At 28.9% G+C, this 17,773-nt stretch overlaps 5 protein-coding genes across 10 annotated transcripts; 4 read left to right on the forward strand and 1 right to left on the reverse strand.

Moving 5' to 3' along the window:
• Nucleotides 1–14: 14 nt before the first annotated feature.
• Nucleotides 15–1,800, forward strand: LOC136775982 (uncharacterized). Its single transcript, XM_066731225.1, has 4 exons — nt 15–110; nt 747–1,322; nt 1,398–1,561; nt 1,622–1,800. Exons 1-4 carry the CDS (start codon nt 93–95, stop codon nt 1,794–1,796), a joined length of 933 nt encoding a protein of 310 aa, XP_066587322.1. The 5' UTR covers nt 15–92; the 3' UTR covers nt 1,797–1,800.
• LOC136775981 (1-acyl-sn-glycerol-3-phosphate acyltransferase gamma-like) lies at nt 1,799–4,663 on the reverse strand. Of its 3 annotated transcripts, XM_066731222.1 has the most exons (8): nt 4,526–4,663; nt 4,148–4,455; nt 3,444–3,684; nt 3,180–3,352; nt 2,928–3,089; nt 2,518–2,856; nt 2,221–2,440; nt 1,799–2,148 (listed from the first exon to the last, which is right to left on the reverse strand). In XM_066731222.1, exons 3-8 carry the CDS (start codon nt 3,622–3,624, stop codon nt 2,060–2,062), a joined length of 1,164 nt encoding a protein of 387 aa, XP_066587319.1. In that variant the 5' UTR covers nt 3,625–3,684; nt 4,148–4,455; nt 4,526–4,663; the 3' UTR covers nt 1,799–2,059. The 3 variants fall into 3 exon arrangements, with proteins under 3 accessions (XP_066587319.1, XP_066587320.1, XP_066587321.1); XM_066731223.1 differs by lacking the exon at nt 4,148–4,455 and having other exon boundaries at nt 4,509–4,645; XM_066731224.1 differs by lacking the exon at nt 4,148–4,455 and having other exon boundaries at nt 4,484–4,616.
• Nucleotides 4,664–5,043: 380 nt separating this feature from the next.
• LOC136775980 (protein FAM98A) lies at nt 5,044–8,190 on the forward strand. Its single transcript, XM_066731220.1, has 5 exons — nt 5,044–5,859; nt 5,984–6,350; nt 6,627–6,917; nt 6,993–7,291; nt 7,357–8,190. Exons 1-5 carry the CDS (start codon nt 5,822–5,824, stop codon nt 7,838–7,840), a joined length of 1,479 nt encoding a protein of 492 aa, XP_066587317.1. The 5' UTR covers nt 5,044–5,821; the 3' UTR covers nt 7,841–8,190.
• A 403-nt stretch (nt 8,191–8,593) lies between these two features.
• NC2alpha (negative cofactor 2 alpha) lies at nt 8,594–11,750 on the forward strand. The gene is made up of 5 exons (XM_066731226.1): nt 8,594–8,950; nt 9,189–9,261; nt 9,567–9,660; nt 9,726–9,902; nt 10,096–11,750. Exons 1-5 carry the CDS (start codon nt 8,909–8,911, stop codon nt 10,391–10,393), a joined length of 684 nt encoding a protein of 227 aa, XP_066587323.1. The 5' UTR covers nt 8,594–8,908; the 3' UTR covers nt 10,394–11,750.
• Nucleotides 11,751–12,965: 1,215 nt separating this feature from the next.
• lin (protein lines homolog) lies at nt 12,966–17,605 on the forward strand. Of its 4 annotated transcripts, none has more exons than XM_066731217.1 (4): nt 12,966–12,983; nt 13,445–13,678; nt 13,756–13,997; nt 14,344–17,605. In XM_066731217.1, the coding sequence occupies exon 4, from the start codon at nt 14,508–14,510 to the stop codon at nt 16,290–16,292; it is 1,785 nt and encodes a 594-aa protein (XP_066587314.1). In that variant the 5' UTR covers nt 12,966–12,983; nt 13,445–13,678; nt 13,756–13,997; nt 14,344–14,507; the 3' UTR covers nt 16,293–17,605. The 4 variants fall into 4 exon arrangements, with proteins under 4 accessions (XP_066587314.1, XP_066587313.1, XP_066587315.1 ...); XM_066731216.1 differs by lacking the exon at nt 12,966–12,983 and adding an exon at nt 13,043–13,277; XM_066731218.1 differs by lacking the exon at nt 12,966–12,983 and having other exon boundaries at nt 13,043–13,715; nt 13,850–13,997.
• The last annotated feature ends 168 nt before the right edge of the window (nt 17,606–17,773 follow it).

The raw sequence follows: 17,773 nt of genomic DNA on the forward strand, positions 1-17,773 counted from the left end.
AGAATATCTTACTGGGGGAAGTGAGAGTTGAAGGCAAAACAGATTAAACTTGGCAGACAGTACAAATCAGTTCACCTTGCATAAACGAGAAAATGTATATCAAATACTTGGTAAGTTTATATTAAAATTAAATTTAAAAAACTGGTTCATTCTTTATTTAATTGGTGCGTTTTACTTTATAATAATAATTATCTGGCCAAGATAGCTATCTACACTTTTCTAATAAAGTTAAAACCTTCTTTATAAATAAATTATTCATATTTTTATTTACATACAAATTATTTTAGTGTATCAATTAAATTGACCATATTTAATATCAAAACTAAGTTCGCTTTGATAATTGAATTGATATTCATTCACTATCAAAATAATCGTTAGATGCTTGAAGAAGCAAAATATTATATTATAATAATTTTGAGTAAAATAACTAAATAAACCATAAATTTGACTAAACACTTTCTAATGGTCTGAGTACGTCTCCGATGCTATTATAAATTTGTGTTGTACCAGTATCGGAATACGGTAAATTTAGTAATCACCGGGTGCAATGGACCACGAAGACATGAAAGTTAAACTACGTCAGAGGAATCGAATTGTCATACAGAAGTACAAAACTAAAAATCTCTATTTATTATTATATCTTTTGCATTAATTATCTATTTTTAAGAATAAATAAAATAAAAAGTAATTTACAAATTATCATTAACAATCGCAATGCAATAAATTATTTATGATTCTTTTTGCAGCTTATTTTTGAGACTTACTGCATTTTTATGGTCTTGTCAGAAATACAATTTTTTGAGCATACATACATTCCACCGGTAAAATATGTTGTGCCAAAAAATACATATTCTAATTTGCCACAACTTCAAAATTTAAATCCATTGATACTTTATAATCCAAAATGTTCTCCAAAATGCAAAGAAGCTGTTTACAAACCAAGAGGAACCGCTAGAAAAAAGCAGGAATGTCTATTTTATCGGCCTCCAAATATGATTCATAATAACGTTCAGTATTACAAGCCTCACTATCAGGGGAAAAGATTGCATCGGTTAGTAAACAGAGCACCGAAAACATTGAGTCATACATATGAAAAAGGAAATTACAATCGATCCAGAAAGCAAGACCCAAGACCCCCCGAAATTCCATCTTCAACGACAAAAAATTACGTATATAACAATAAACCAAAATATAAGAATCACAGAAATTCCCAGGAAAGCGATGAATACGAAAATAAATATATGAAAAATTTGAAAAATCACAAATTGGTGGATGAGAAACCAAATTATGTGAGAGATCATGCACCTGAGAATTACGAAGAGGTATTCAAATTAAACAAAACATTGGTTTAAAATAACTGTGTGTGAATTGAGAATAGTTATTAATTTAATCTATAGGAGAGCGTGGAGACGAAAGCCAGTGGTGAACTCTCGAATGAGTCGAAGAACAATAATGAAGCCACCTCCTTAGAGTTATCTCCAGATGGGGACAGGGTCGAGTTTCAAATTCGAGGTCATGATGGACCACAAAGTTATGTTTTTGGATTCGATACGGGTGACAGGTAAAATTACAGGTTTTTTTACTATTGTAATGTTTGATTGAGAAATATTTTGTCTTTCAGTAAAAATAGGCAGTACAGACTGGAAGAACGTTTTAAAGATGGTACAGTTAAAGGTCACTATGGTTACTATGATGCAAAAGGAAAATTGAGGAAAGTAAATTATGTATCAAGTCCAACTGAAGGATATCAGGAAAAGCATCACGAGTCAAACGCTCGTAAACCAGAAAACGAATAAAGTGTATTATATTTGCTTTTATTCAATAGTAACAATTACAATATAAGAAAAAATGTTAACTTAAAAAAAGGTTTATAAAACTGTGATTAAAAAATCACATATCTAATCTAAGTTTAATAAAATATAAATTGAACTTTTTAATGAAAACTGAAATTAAGTATGTATTTCACAATACATAATGAAATATGCACACAGTTTTTTGTGCAGATAGCAAATTTTCACATATCTATGACTGGTGATATAAATAAATGAAATTCTCTAATTTATTTTGTTTTCTTAATATCCGCCTTTCCATAAGACGAAGCTTTGCTTATTTCTGACATGCCCATTGTCTTGTACATCAACAGGTAAACTGAAAATAATATATCAATTGAAAATTCATACTTGTAATTGTTTTAAATGTATAATAAAAATATAAACTCACATAAAACTATAATGCCAACTCCAATTGAAAAATAGATAGTTGAACCAGAAAGGAACAAATTTATCAAATAATAGAGCATTGGCACGAGAACAGCTACAGCCCAAAACAATGTATTGAGAAGGGAATAGAAACGTCTTTTCAATCTAAATATATCTGTCTTGGGTACTCCACTAGTGGCAAAGAAATCTCCTGTTTGGAGAAAACTTTCTGTCATACGATCCTGAGAAACGTTAAATAACCGGTTAATTAAAAATTAAATGTTAAGGAAATATGAATATTGTTTTATCCATAGTATACTTTTTGTTCATAAAGTTTATGAAGCCATTCTGCAGCTGCTGCGTCGTCAGTCGGTACTTCTTCCAATGGTATTCTTTTCATATACATGTGACCTTCTACACTTTTGCCCAAAAGAAGATTTTTCATAGTTGGTTTAACAGGGTCATTTACCTTAAAAACCATTTGAACATCATAAATAGCAGGTACTTTTCCTCTCATTTTTGGCAAACTAGCAGTGAATCCTTTTGTGCGTGGAATTAAATGATGCTTTAAAAGTGTCAGTCCTTTTTCTTGTGCAAACTTTTGACTTGCTATTTGTTTTTCTTGAGTAAAGCGTGTACCTTCTGGATAAAGTAGTAGCTGTAAAATATAATTATATCTATTAATGTATTTAAATAAAATAAATGTAATTGCACTTCAAATGAACTTACCCATATTGGATCAGGATAATCTGCTAATTCTTTAATTTGCCTACCAATAATATCTTTATCTTTATCCCAACTTCTTTCTAAGAAAATACTTTCTGCAAATTTCCATGCCCAGCCTAATGTTGGGATGTACTGTATAGATTTTTTGGCATATGCCTTACAATTCTAAAATTTAAAAATTTTCTCCTGATCACTACTATTAAACTGATAAATTGAATTGAAAACTCATTGTAAGAATAGATTGAGCTTCCTTACCCCTAAAACTTTTACACGGTCGCATAACATCCACCCTGTAAGCCAATCTATCTCATAACTATGGTTCATTAAGAGAAATCCATGCTCTTTACCATAATATTTTTCATAGTCCTCTTTATCTATGTACAAAATAACATCAGAGCCAGACCACCACTCTGCTAGAAAAACTAATTCTGAAACAGAAAATAAAAAATTAAAATCAAAGAATATAAATTATGCATAACTAATATAATAAAATAATGAATGTTGTAGATATATACTTACGACAATAAAATGAATATAAAAAGTAATAATTAATCTTGCGATACAGGTACTTGGAAAATGGTCTTAATCCAAAATATAAAATACATTGGAAGAAATTGATAATCAAACCTGATGTAAAAAATGTAATTGCAATTAAAATATGTGCAATGGATGACTTTTTTATTACAGAAAGAAGACTCATTTTGGATATTCCAGCTTTCCTAAACACTGTGCGTTAGACAGACATCTATTTACTCTTAGCCTGTAAAAACACAATTCATAAATGAAGGAAAAAAAAATAAATTTTAATAATAACCCTAGCTTTTTGATAATTAGTCATTTCAGCAGATTAATATAAGAAAGGTTATATATAATTCAATTCATTAACCCATTATGACATTACAATTTAATCACCAAATAAATCCAACAATGCCATAATCAAAATCCATAATTTTAATCAGCTATATAAATTACTATTAAATCATAAGCAAAAAATTGTCAATTAGTATTTTTATCTAATATATTATCTAGATAAAATAAAGCTTAATTATAATAAATTTTAATTTTAAAAAACAATAAAATTATGTTAATACTTGAAAATAAAACTGTTATACATAATTGAAAAAAAGTAAGTAATAAATTAGTATAGGCAAGCTTAAATTTTAGTTCTGGTATAAAATTGAATTCTTTAGGGATAAACTGATTAATTGGATAGGGAAACTCACCTATTGCATTTTAAGTTTAATTTACTTCTTTATTAAAGCATTGTCACGAATCGTAAAATACCTAAGACTCCTGAGAACTATTCGAGAGTGGAGTTTGGAATCAAAATAGAAGAGTAAAGCCTGATGTCCATGCGATAAGAGCAAGTAAGATAATGATAGCAGATAGACCCGAAGTATGCCGAAGTAAGTCGAATATATCAATGGTAATTGTAAAATGATTGTTAACTGGGTTATTTAATTGATTCAACAAAAGCAATGAGTAAACATCTAAAGTTCACCAAGTTTACTAAAAATTAAGGCTGAGAAAGCTGTGAATAAAATCGTAAATTAACGCACTGCAATTTTATTCATGTAAACTCACTAGTGCTTTGCGTATACCAAGGACAAAATCGCCGAAGGATATATTTTTTTTCAAACCAGTTTTTAGTTGAAATTTCAAAGACACTTTTGGTTTACCGTTAGAATTGTAACGAAGCGCTTCCTCTATACTATCATTAGAAGAAGAATTTGACCTTTGCCCACATTTGCTTAAGCATTTAATTATATAGGGTGTATTGTTTTATTTCGAACCAGAGCGTGGACAGTATAAATATATTAATTTATGTAAGTTTGCAAACAAATTTCTTACGTGGTATATACATATAACATAGAAAAAGAGTTTCAAAAGTTCTATATAAAAAGCTGATACCTCAGTTACAAAGAGAGAACTAACTATACTTTATTTACGTCCACATGCTGTCGACTTAATTAACGAATTATTATATATATTATTTACCTAGCAATATATAATATAACTATGCCCCAATCAAATTATAAATTTATATATATAATATTAAATAAAATAGACCTTTTTTTTATTAAATTTTACAACGTTTAATTCCATTAAAAATAAGTTTATATATTTGTCACAAAATATTCTTCATTTAAATAATTAAAATTAAATAAAGATATTTATAATCTTTTTCTTAAATATATTTTTATAATTATTATAATATATATATATATATCGAAGATCTATCAGCCTACTTCCCTCTACACTTTCTTTTCTCTCGATGAATACAGTGCTTAGTTGCACTAAAAGATACTTGATATAATTAGTCAAATTAAAATAACACTGACTGATAAATAAATTATACTGAGTATTTTTCACAGTGCTAAAAAAACGATTATGGATTTGCAAGCATCTATTGTCAACTTTAATAATTTGCTGCACCGCTTGGTAAGCGTTACATAGCGGTGGATAGTGCAGCTGGTGTGACTACTGTGTTGTGCGGTGTGCAACCTGTGCTAGCCAATAGTAATGCAGTATCGGCTAAAAAGTAAATTGTTTTCTTGACGTTACTATTCTGCTTGGCTGACGGCTTCTTCTCTCGCTGGAAAGGTGCCCTTAAGGTGCTCTGATGAAGCGACATATTGAAAACATACCTTAACAATCAGAGCCTATACAAGTATACAATGTAAACTGGCCTAAAAATTCCTAAAACGCCTAAAACTACCTAAACTGAACTGGCTTCAGACTGGTAAGTAAAATCACATGAAGTTTCGAGGTTTCGTAGCCGGTGTGGACGGTGTTGAATTCATGAAAGATCTATTTTGCAATAGAAGATTCCCTTTTGTCAATTCTATGTAAATTAATTCTGCTACATAAGAATTAATATAATCTTTTTTAAGAATATGGAATCGGGTTTACTTCAGCTACTGAATAATATCCAGTAAGTTGTTAGATTAAATTTAAGAATTACAACAGGAATGTTATAATTTATTGTAAAATTAATTAATAGTATGTAGTATTAATGGTAATACTTATTTTATTCTGATCATTGTTCAATATTACAGATATAAAGGTCCTTTAAATGATGAAGATAAACTTTCCAAAGCTTTAAAAAATGGATCAAAGTCTGTGGAGTTTACAGAACTTGTTGCTTGGTTGTCTGAACAGCTGGCTTCTTTTAATCATATAGATGAAACTATTCATCCAATTTCTTCTCCTGATGAATCAAGCACATTTTTATTAGAGTTAAGTTTTTTTTTGAAAGAATTGGGATGTGTCAATAGCAAACTAATGACTGGAGATGTTAATCAAAGATTGGATAGTTCAAGCAATTGTGCTTTTTTACTTGAATTTTTAGCAGCTGAGCTCATGGCTAGTAAGATACTTTCAGTAAACAAACCTGAGGAAAAAACTTTGATGGAGCTTACAATTGTAAATACAGTTAATATAATATTTTTCTAATAAGCCATTCAAAGTCAAAACCCACAGATTTTTGAGTAAATTTTTGTTTACTTTGATTTGGTTTCTCATTTCTAAATGTTATAACTTTTTGTGCACCTGTTTTCTTTGAGTTCCATCCTCTATGAAGTATTAAGATTGCAAAAAAATGAAAGTAAACAACATTTATTCTAAAATCTGTATGTTTTGATGTGAAATGACCCTAATATATCAGAATTCTTTTTTCAATTAAATTTTGTTTTCATATAGAATGAAAGTAATACAGCCAAACATTTGAAAGATATGCTAGTAGCTTTGAAATTTGAAAAGCCACCAGATACAATAACACCACAAGTATTGTTTTCAAGGCTTGAAACCAAGCTGAAGGAAGTTATTAATCAAGTTCCTCCTGAGGTACTGAGTAAACCTATAGCTATTTGCGAATTTTCTCCTGCCCAGTGGGAGAAATTAAGTGAACTGCAACAAGAATTACATAAAGAATATACAATAAGACGTGAAATGTTATTAAAACGTCTTGATGTTACCATTCAATCATTTTTGGTATGAAAAAACTAATAAGTTACTTTTTATAATTAAATTAAAATTACATTTCTTATTGATCTTAATTTTATATAGTGGTCGGAAAGATTAAAGGTCCAAGAAGATGAAGTTAATTCAAGATATAAGGCTAAAAGAGAATTAATGTATAGGCAGCCAAATGTGGACTTAGCTGATTTATTGGCTGCTCGAGAAGATTTGGCTATTCTTGAAAAGACTAGTAATGCATCTGTTCGTAAAAATACCCGAAGCAAGGTTAACTCTGTTATTATAGGAAATGTTCCTGATAGAGGAGGTAGACCTTATGAACAAGAACCACCTCCACCTGAAATGCCTCCTTGGCAAAAGGACCGAGTAGCCGGACCTCCCTCATTCAGGTAAAACAATAATTATTCAATTTATAAAATTGAAAGATTATTTGATAAAACATTTATTATTCTAGGGGAGGCAGAGGTGGAGGACAAGGAAGAGGAAGTGGTGGTAGTGGAGGTAGAGGTGGGGGAGGAGGTCGTGGAAGTGGAGGATATCGTGATAACAAGGATGCTGCACAAAATTTTGGACAGAACATTAATTATCAACAGCAGCAACAGCCCCAAAGATATGAACAGCCTCAGGGAACTAATTATTACAGTAATAATCAAGGAAACAGAAATTATCAGACTGATAATAGAGGTCATTATCAGGGTGACAATCGGTACAGTGGAAGCTACCAAAGTGATAGTAGAACCGATGATTATCAAAAAAGAGATGAACATCAGAGAGGTGGTGGAAATAGAGGTAGAGGTGGAAGAGTTCAAAGTGGATGGAATCAAAGTGGTAACCATGCAAATAGTTCAAACAGTGGTTATCAAAGGGGCAATATCAGTGGTGGAGGATACCAGCGTGGTAGTGGAGGTTACAATCGTGGAGGTCGAAATCAATATTAAACTCTTATTGACCTAATCATAAATTATTTAATAAAATAATTTTTATATAAATGCTCAATGAAATTGGAATGCTTTATATATTCTTAATTATAACTATTAGTTTTATTCATACAATGAATACTAATATAGTTATAATATTCATTAATTTTTATTATCTGCATATGTGATGCATAAAATACTTTTATTTTAGAAACTATTTCTCTACAATTGTATCATCAAAAGTTGCAAAATATGAGAAGAATTATAAGATAGTGATATTTATATATGGTATTTATACCTTTATCAATTGAGCACTATACCTAAATTTTGTTTATTTAAAATAAATGTATATGTATTGTGGATAGTTATTGTTGCATGAATAGATAATTAAAAAGTGAAGAGTGAAAAATGAAATGTTTGTTTCAATTTCCTACTGATTGAAAGCAAACAAATATTATAAGTTAACATTTAAATTGCTGTAACATTGATTATAATAATAATAATAACAATAAATGAGCAATATTCAGAAATAGAAAAATTAGTGAAATCGAGTTTAAGGTTATGTTAATATTGAATAATTCAATATCAAGATCGTGATATGCGGATATGCGTCACAGAATTCGTAAGAAATACAAAAAAATAAATTTTATAATCAATATATAAACAGTAAATTACTTTTATTCAACACTTTTCATTATAGTAGATGAGGCAATTAAACTAATAATTATACTTTATTTAGTTCAGGCTGTTTTAATTATACGGTTTACTTTAAACACGCGTTACTACAGTGTTCATTCTGAAATGGAACAGTAATACGGTTGATTGTCTGTCCATCAGTCATAATTTTGAACGTTCCATTCTTTAGAAAGACGGAAGAAAGCTTGTTTTTTTGGCAGTATTTAGAGATATCTTTTGTTTTTTTTTTCGAAATAAACAAATACATTTAATTTTGAGATATAGCATATACATGTACATACTGCAATATTCCCAAAGTAGTAAATGTGCATACATACACACATGTGTATATATAAATGTGTAATTTTTTATATATATAATATATGTATAGATCTATAATAATTCTTAATTAAAATGCCAAGCAAGAAAAACAAATACAATGCGCGTTTTCCAGCGGTAAGCAATAATTTAATTTTACAATTATGTGAAAATTTCTATCAAAAGAAAATCTATGCTCTGATCAATGCTTGGAGGAAAATGTGTTTGATTATACATGTACTTATATATAAATTTATAGGAAATTGGAAGCTCATGATTTTTATTTAACCTTAATGATTTGTTACATTATTTTCCAATAGATTTAAATTCTTATCCTTAAAATATAATTGAAACAAATCGATTTTTTTAAATATAGGGACGAATTAAGAAGATCATGCGAACTGATGATGAGGTTGGAAAAGTTGCACAAGCTGTTCCAATCATAATATATATCCTTTTAGTCTATTTATTTACTTGAAATTTTTTCTTCAAGTTCAGTTTTGTTAAAAAATCAAATTTTTAAGAATTTTAGTATTATAATAATTACAACTATTTCTTATAAAATATTGGTTCAAGTTATTTAACTATCAATTTTACTATACCTAATTATATTAAGAAATTTAAGTAATTTTGAACGTCTGGTGTACATTATATTTGCTATTTTTAAATCTATAAAATTTAATTTAAATTTTGAGTTTTATTAAAATAAACACATGCTTAAGTTAATTAAAGTTTTCCTTGATTAATAAAATACCTAGAACTTTAGAGTTGTTCGTACACTCTTTACTTACAAAAACTATGGAGTTTACAAGTGCGAAAAGAGCAAAAACACTTAGTCCATCTCACATGTAAGTAATAATATAATGAACATTAATAGAAATATTTGATATTGAAGAAAGTATATATTTTATAGGAAACAATGTATTTTATCCGAAAGTCGATTTGACTTTTTAAAGGATTTAGTAAAAAACTTGCCAGATGTATCTGGTCAGGATGAAGAAATACAGTCACCACCATTGACACCATCTGTAGCTGTTAATATAGCCAGTACAACAGAACATTTACCACCTGTTCAACATTCTGAACCCAGGTAAATCTTTTGTATTGAAATGTTAATTTATTAGTTGAGCTAAATTATAAAATTATAGGTAAAATTTATATTTAAGGAGTTTTTTTATATAATTTAACATTTAACTAAGCTACTAAACTAAGAGAATTTCTGTTAAAAAAAACTACCATAATAATCTGCATTTTATAAACATAATCAAAGTCTTATATTTTAGAATAAACAAACAAGCAGGAATACCTATTGATGTAGACAGGAGGATAGATGTGGATACAAGCAAAGAACAGAAGGGAGAATCTTTAGGCATAGATGTAAATGATATAAAGATTGAGCCAATAAAACAAGTTGCTGAATTTCAAATAACTGTACCTCCAACATTTAACATTAGTCAACCAAATTTTTATACAGAGGTTAATCCAATGACTATGAGTAGTAATTCTAATATAAACACAGCTAATCAAGTAACATGTAATTATGCTCAGTCTACTAATATTGATGAAGATTATGATACGTAAATATTTTTTAAGTACATTATTATAATAAGTTACAACAAATAATTACAAAATAAATAATCTAATAATAAATGCAGCAAAAATTTGATTGAGTAAATATTAGTGGATTATAAGTAAAACATCAAGCAGTTTGCATTATAAAATGAAATAATCTATGTAAATTAAATCCTGTTAGAATAATATATCTATTATTTATAAATATTTTTACTCCTTTATAGGAATAAGTGCTGATTACATAAATATTATTAATCTTTTAATACAATTTACACTATCAAAAAAAGGAAAAAAGTAATGTTTTTATTTATTTCTAATGTTTATGTAAGCTACAAATATAGCCAACAAATGTATTATTTTCAGCTCTTAAACGTTTATTACAACATTCTGATGAAAATAGATATTGGACTAGATTAACAAATTGCAATGCACAGAATGCAATTGTATATTGTACATGTTAGATAGAGTTTGTTAACTAATAGTATAGTGCCACTGAAGTGTTTTCATTCTATACATAAGTTTAAACTAAGTTTTCTAATAATATTTATTTATATGAAAAAGGATAATTCTGCTTTTATAAAAAAAGGTATTAGTAATGATTTTCAAATTAAATAGTAAAATGTATGGGGCTGACACTCTTTCAATTATAAGTATATAAAAGTTTAAAAATGAAAATTACATTATAGATAAAAAAATACCTCAGTGAAATATTTTAATAAGCTTAATAATTTTATGTACATTTTTATAAGCATTCCCTAAAAAAAAGTATTGACTGCACTTACATATGAAGCAATAATTGTATTTTTTATTTTTATGTTGTATATTTTACTACAAAACAAAAGGTTTGTAGGGCTTGCTTTAAATAAAGTTATTTCTTCAAATATACTTTTATTATAAAATTTACTTTTGAATCAGAAACCACTGAGTCTTGGGTACATAAATCAATGAATAAATAATTTAACATTTTCTACTTAAAAAAGAAATAAAGGATTGCTTGTGAAAAGATTTTTGTAAATATTATCTTATTTTTCAAATCTACTTAAACAAATTACCACTTATGCATCTCTTAGCACAACTAATACTTTCAAATAATAAGTACAACATGTTTAAGGTGCCCCACTAGATACCTACTGTACTAATCAGACATCTTTTAAAAGTGTAATAAACAAAATTCGTTATATGATTGAATAAATAATATGGAAATACCAAATAATGGCTAAAACAGAATGTAAAATAAAATATTTCACTCACATATTTGCATTAGATAATATTTTATTTCTTGTACTTTTCATTTTTCTTTTTAAACTTAATTTTTCATTCGATTTTATTTTTTGAAGAGTCATTTAAATTGTTAAAATATACTGTACGTATTTATCATTTTGATCTTTTAATTTATTCATAGAAACAAATAAAACATTATCTTTTCTTGCATAACTAACTAAAATGAAATTAATAAAAAAAACAGATTAATAAAAATTAAGGATTATTTTAAAAAGTCCAGCTGGCGAGCTCGCACGTAGAGTATATTTTTTGATTATTAAAATAACTTTCATAAAAATTAATACAAATGAAAAATAAAAATTTCTTATAGAAAAATTAAGTTTAAAAAGGAAAATGAAAAAATACAAGTGATAAAATAATATCCAACGTAAATATACTAGTGAAGTATTTGGTTTGATTTTCTGTTGCAAGTATTATTTAATTCATATGTCAGCATTAATTACTCTATAGAATTAAAAAATAGAATTTCGGTTTATTTTAATTTTAAGACACATGTCTCATTAACGCAGTATAAAAGTTTAATATACTACCATAAATAAGAAGCTAATAATAGCTGGAATATGTATAACACAATTATTTTTTAGAAAGAATGTTCTTCTGATGAAGATACATCAGAATTCAGAGCATGGATATAAGAGCTAGCTGACGAAGCTGTGTGAAGACCAATAAAAGATCGATTGATTGATCTACCAATAAGAATGATAAAAAATTACGCAAATTTTTAATCATTAAGAGCTAAAATTAAAAGTGATACAGGAATATATTTCTCTCATAATTATTCATATACCATCTAAATATATACAGGATCAGTAGTAGAGAATTAACAAACCGCTCGGTATGTTTTGCGACAATTCAAGATCATTTTTGAAAATTATAAAGAATATAATAAGTGTAAGTACTTTTACTGTTCTTTGTCTATGGAATAGAATTTTATCATATAAAAGATGACATTAGTTTAAAATAGTAAATAGATCGATAAATTGCATGATGGAGATAATTGTATGGAAAAAACAATAGTTTCTGGTTGTGTAAGAGTGCAGCAACGCAGCAATGACTATCGCAGAGATATTTAGACTAATTCAGAGTTTAAAGTTGAAAAACAAAATATCATTTAATCACGGCAAACAACAATAAGATTGCTGCTGGCCTTACTGGCAGCAGTGATACCAGAATTGGTGTTTTCACAGTGAATAGCTGAGTGGAGGGGGATACATACACGTACCACAAACGTATATTTACATAGGGCACGTGACTGTGTTTTACTTGCAAAAGCATCATTTCTGGCACCACTGGATGGCAGCAGCTCGCGCTGGTAATGGTTGATAACTGTAGAGTGCAGGTTGCAAGTTGCAACCGCTGCACTGCACTGCAGCAGGCAGGGTGGCCGCTGTAGCCGCTGCCAGCCGCTGCCCGCTGCAGGCTTGCAGGACGCAGGTTATTGCCTGTGTAGTGGTAGCAATCAATGCGCAGTTGCCAATCGTCCACCTATTGTATTTATTATACAATTTAGAGAATTGGGCCACTTTTAACGAGGGAAAGGCTTAATAAAACATTATCACAATATTTTAGAACGACTTATGACAATTGGGAATCAATTATTAATGGGTTTGATGTAATTGTTATTCAGTATCTTGTGGAATGTGAGACAGGGAGCTACTGTGTTACGCAGCTCTGCATAATGCCATCGGAAAAATACATATCAAACATAAGCAATTTAGTACTAATGCATTATCGGATAGACGTTTTCCCGCTCGATATAAGATATAAATTGTTTTGCAGGGCCATACTATCGATTAAACGGATTAAATGACGATTTCTCATTTTTACTCGGTAGCATGTGTATACGTGGCAACAGAGCAAAGCAGTCGAGTGCTCAGTCACTTCCTAGTCAAAAGAATTTCTTCCATCCCAAACATTAATATATTTATTCCGTTAAGTGGAAAAAGCCCAGCTTAACATTATACTGTGAGATTGATTGATTTACAAACGATTCCAGATTAATCTGTGCTATTGGTAAAGTAACCTTTTGTTGGAATCTCCGTATTCTTTGGTAAGCGTCGCTTTTACGCTTTTATCTATTACATGTGCAGCTTCTACCAACGTACATTTCTTTAACTACTACGTTTACGATATTTTACATTCCACTTGGTGTTAAATCTGCTATGAAATATCTCTGTTCTGCAGTAACAATTATCAGCTGTTTAATGTGAACCGTGAACCATCCACTAAATACGGTGTACCTATTGCAATTTATATCTGCAAAACTTCCAATCTTCAATTTTAATTACATGGATTTTTTACAAAAAGAAAGAAGCTAACTGACGTTTATGTGGTAAGTTTTATTTTTTTTTTCGCTTACTATAATATAACCACTATTTTCGATCAAAAGCATTTTTTTGTATCACTATTCTTGTTTTCTTTTCTTTAACATTGCATTGATTTTAAATTACGTTCCACGAAATAGTATTTTTTTACAGTCATAGCTAGCACATTTTTTACTTTCGAGGTATAATAAACTTTTTACGTGAACAATCTATTGTTGTCGATAAAAATATTGACTTTATATAGTATTCGGTTTTTAAAATTGGACAAAAATTTCAAATCGAATTTTTTTTAAGTGATAATTTTTGAATTTTTGTATGAATAAATTTTCTTATTTTTCTTTGTATATGTTACAGAAAATATTAAACGAGTTTCATTGTAATCTAATGCTTTGTGGGTACAACTTGAAACTGTTATTAAATGGTTTGAGTGAAAATGCCATCCAAAATGAAGATTACTTGATAGAAATTAACCATGCAATTATAGAAATTGAATAATCAACAGAAGCAGGACATTGCTAATGGTGCTTTTGCACCATTACAAATATCCTCCTGGCAACGCAATGGAGGAGCCTGTTAAAAAGAAGCAACGTATTGAAAATGGAGATGATGATAAAGATCCACTCAATGATATAGAAAAATTTCAAAATAGTTTATTGGCACAATGTTTGTGCAATGTGCCAGAAAGCAGTTTAAGAAAGCCATTTACAAGTATGACAGTGAAAACTGCGGATGGCAATTACCGCTCTTCAATTATATCTGAATGGGAGACAGATAAAACATTAGAGTTCTTAAGTGCATTGCAGTTACTTTTTGACTTAGCCATTAAGCAAAACACAAGAGGTGTTATGTGCAGCAGAGTAGCAGGTGTTTGTGAAGCCCTGGCCAGAAATGAACATAGCATTATTGATCAAATCATAGATCTTTCTCATATAAATGATAAATTTATATCTTTTGCCGCAAGTCGAACTTTGGCTTCATTTTTTATTATTACTAAGGAAAATATAGAATCATCATGGTTGGAGAGACTTACTCAATCTTTGGTAAACACACATTCACCTAGCCAGATGCTTTTTACTTTAGATGTTGTCAAAAGGGTTGTTGAGCATAAAGACTGCAGTATTCATCCACTGGATGAAACAGATAATTCTGTACCTCCTTCACATTGTAATACAATTACAATTTCTGATGCAGATAGTTTTGACAGTATGCAAGTAAAGGCATTATGTGTCAAAGCTTTAGAATCTAAATGGACAATACTAGTTTCTAAATTTGATACTATATTAGGCTCATACACACCACAACATGAATCAGCTGTTATAACATTTCTAGACTTATGGGAATCAATTATATCTGTTAAAGCAAATTTGTCAGTAATTGATACAAAGCTTTTCTACTCTCAGTTGGACAACTTGGTTGAACTATTAAATGGTAGTATTCCTGGTGTTATATGGAGACACTTGCTTGGACTGTTCAATGAAGTATTATGCTATGGAAGTACTTTGGCATTACAAGACAATTTACCTGATGAGCCCTGCTCTTTAGCACATTTGGTTGTGAGAGCTGTAAAAGATTGGAGATTATTGGATTCCTTACCTTACAGACATGGCTCTGGAAGATTTGGTGGAGGTTCAGGTGAAGGAGATCGGCCTCTTCTGCAGAAAGTTGTACTTTTAGTATTAAAAAGTGTAGCAGTGACTGTTAAAGAAACGCGTAGTGATACCAGTGATTCCTCATTGGCATCTGATACTGAAGATCTAGATGCAGATATGGCTGTTATAGAACGAAGTATACGAGAAGTATTAAGACAGCTTGATCAGTGTGTGAAGTCACTAATGCCTTTTCATCCAGAAATGCCATTATCTCAATGGGTTGTACAGATGTTTCATGATCAAGATGATTTCCTGATTGAAGGCATGGTGTGCTGTTTAGATGTTGCTGTTGGTCTCTTTTATAGGGGTCCACCCCAGAATGATTTGGGCCATATGCTCAGTCCATCTTTAACTTTTATACAATTCATACATGCTGTATCTCATGATCCAGATGTTCTTTTAGACTTACTTGTTAGTAATGAAACTTGTTTTTTGTTGTATTTACTAAGGTTTTTAAAGTACATTCGACGAAACTGGGCTGAATTTGTTTCTTGCTGTGGCAGAGAACTTGATGATACCATGACAATATTAATAAGATTACGTTTAGCCATAGATAGATTAGTATCAAAAGCTCTGTTTCCATATAATATTAATCCAGTCCTTCGCTTATTAGAAAAGTGTGAATCCTTTTATGAAGGTAAAATAGAAAATTAATAATTTAAGAGTTTAATTATGAAAATGATTTTTAAACCATTATTGAAAGTGACAAAAAGGTACAGTTTCAATTTCAATCATTATTTATAAGGTGCAATGAAATTTTAAATTTAATAGTATTCTACATGCTCACGCGCGAATTTTAAAAATCTGATCTGGAGTCAAGAATTATAAAATTTGGTATAGACTCTTGTAGCAGAAGCATACAAGACTATTATCACTTCATTTAGTTGATTCAGTTCTATTAATGTGACATTAATAGAAGCTTTTAAATTTTTCCTCTTTTCCTCTTTACAAGAAATGTTTTTTCTTTTTAAAGCAAATTTCTAAATTCCTTAACACAATAATTACAATAACTAAATTTTTAGTTTTTAATTATAGCATCCCTAACATCAAGAGATTCAGTAATCTCCCATCTAGTAGTTATACAAGAAACATATCAGGCATAACTAATCACATTTCTTGATTTCAAGTTTACTTTTCATGAAAAAAAATCCATTAATTCTTTTATTTAAATTCAATGAGAAAAAAATTATAAACTTTAAATTTATATATCAAGCTAAATAGTTATTACTACTGAGATTACAAAGAATACAAATATAAAAACTTAAATATTTTTTGTTAGGAATCACTTAAATTATGTATTCTAATAGTAGTACTATTTTTGGAAGAATGATTTTCTTCATGTAACACTAATATCCAATACGCAATGGAAATAGCTATTACAAATGTAAATATAAAATTGTAACTCTTGAACATTATTTAAGAATACTTGTAATGTTATTAGAGATGTATTTAAAAAAATTCAGGTCTATATTTATTTATGTAATAAATAAAGTAAAAAAAAGAAACAGGCGAAACTTAATAGAAACAGACTGTTAATTATATTCAAGAGTTTTTACTTCCTAGTAGCAGTATAAACGAATGAAAATTAAATGAAATAAAGGAAAAGTACAAAGGAAAACAAGACATCACTATATAAAATAAACTGCACTTGTATGGTGCTATGCAAAATATACTGCCAAAGCACCATTGGAGAGATACTCTTATTGTATATTAATAGAATAGTATTTATATATAATGTACTATACATAATGGAATAATTGTCTTATTAGAAATAGAATGGTTTATTTGTAAACAAAACTTAACATATTTTGCTATGTTATATTTACGTGATTAACAAGTATCACGTATTATAATTTTAGTATCTGTTCAAAACTTATCATTGTCCATGCTATTTGTATTATTTTCTTTGTAGGTACATGGATAATCTTTTCACATATTTATAACAACTAAAAAATTAATGAAATAAATTGAAGACATACTGAAATAAAATGTTTTATATATAAAAGTGACCTGCAAATTTATGCTATGTAATTATATTTAAAAGTCATTATAAATGAATTTTAAACAAAAAGTGCACTTTTTGTAAATAAATATTTTGTATGCAATCATTATTAAATTAAATAACATGTAAAAGT

This window comes from Prorops nasuta, unplaced genomic scaffold, assembly GCF_024137725.1.
Source record: "Prorops nasuta isolate Cenicafe-Biocafe unplaced genomic scaffold, Cenicafe_Pnas_1.2 PNAS00008, whole genome shotgun sequence".
Classification (NCBI taxonomy): domain Eukaryota; kingdom Metazoa; phylum Arthropoda; class Insecta; order Hymenoptera; family Bethylidae; genus Prorops; species Prorops nasuta.

Excerpts from the sequence above, each read along its gene's own strand:
- LOC136775982 (XM_066731225.1), top strand. Across the intron at positions 1,323-1,397 it reads CACCTGAGAATTACGAAGAG|GAGAGCGTGGAGACGAAAGC; the intron begins GTATTCAAATTA and ends TTTAATCTATAG. Across the intron at positions 1,562-1,621 it reads GGATTCGATACGGGTGACAG|TAAAAATAGGCAGTACAGAC; the intron begins GTAAAATTACAG and ends TTTGTCTTTCAG.
- LOC136775981 (XM_066731222.1), bottom strand. The coding sequence starts at position 3,624 with ATGAGTCTTCTTTCTGTAATAAAAAAGTCATCCATTGCACATATTTTA. Across the intron at positions 2,857-2,927 it reads ATTATCCTGATCCAATATGG|CTACTACTTTATCCAGAAGG; the intron begins GTAAGTTCATTT and ends TATATTTTACAG. Across the intron at positions 2,441-2,517 it reads ATAAACTTTATGAACAAAAA|GATCGTATGACAGAAAGTTT; the intron begins GTATACTATGGA and ends AACGTTTCTCAG.
- LOC136775980 (XM_066731220.1), top strand. The coding sequence starts at position 5,822 with ATGGAATCGGGTTTACTTCAGCTACTGAATAATATCCA. Across the intron at positions 6,918-6,992 it reads TTACCATTCAATCATTTTTG|TGGTCGGAAAGATTAAAGGT; the intron begins GTATGAAAAAAC and ends AATTTTATATAG. Across the intron at positions 7,292-7,356 it reads GCCGGACCTCCCTCATTCAG|GGGAGGCAGAGGTGGAGGAC; the intron begins GTAAAACAATAA and ends TTATTATTCTAG.
- NC2alpha (XM_066731226.1), top strand. The coding sequence starts at position 8,909 with ATGCCAAGCAAGAAAAACAAATACAATGCGCGTTTTCCAGCG. Across the intron at positions 9,262-9,566 it reads AGCTGTTCCAATCATAATAT|CTAGAACTTTAGAGTTGTTC; the intron begins ATATCCTTTTAG and ends TTAATAAAATAC. Across the intron at positions 9,661-9,725 it reads ACACTTAGTCCATCTCACAT|GAAACAATGTATTTTATCCG; the intron begins GTAAGTAATAAT and ends TATATTTTATAG.
- lin (XM_066731217.1), top strand. The coding sequence starts at position 14,508 with ATGGTGCTTTTGCACCATTACAAATATCCTCCTGGCAACGCAATGGAG.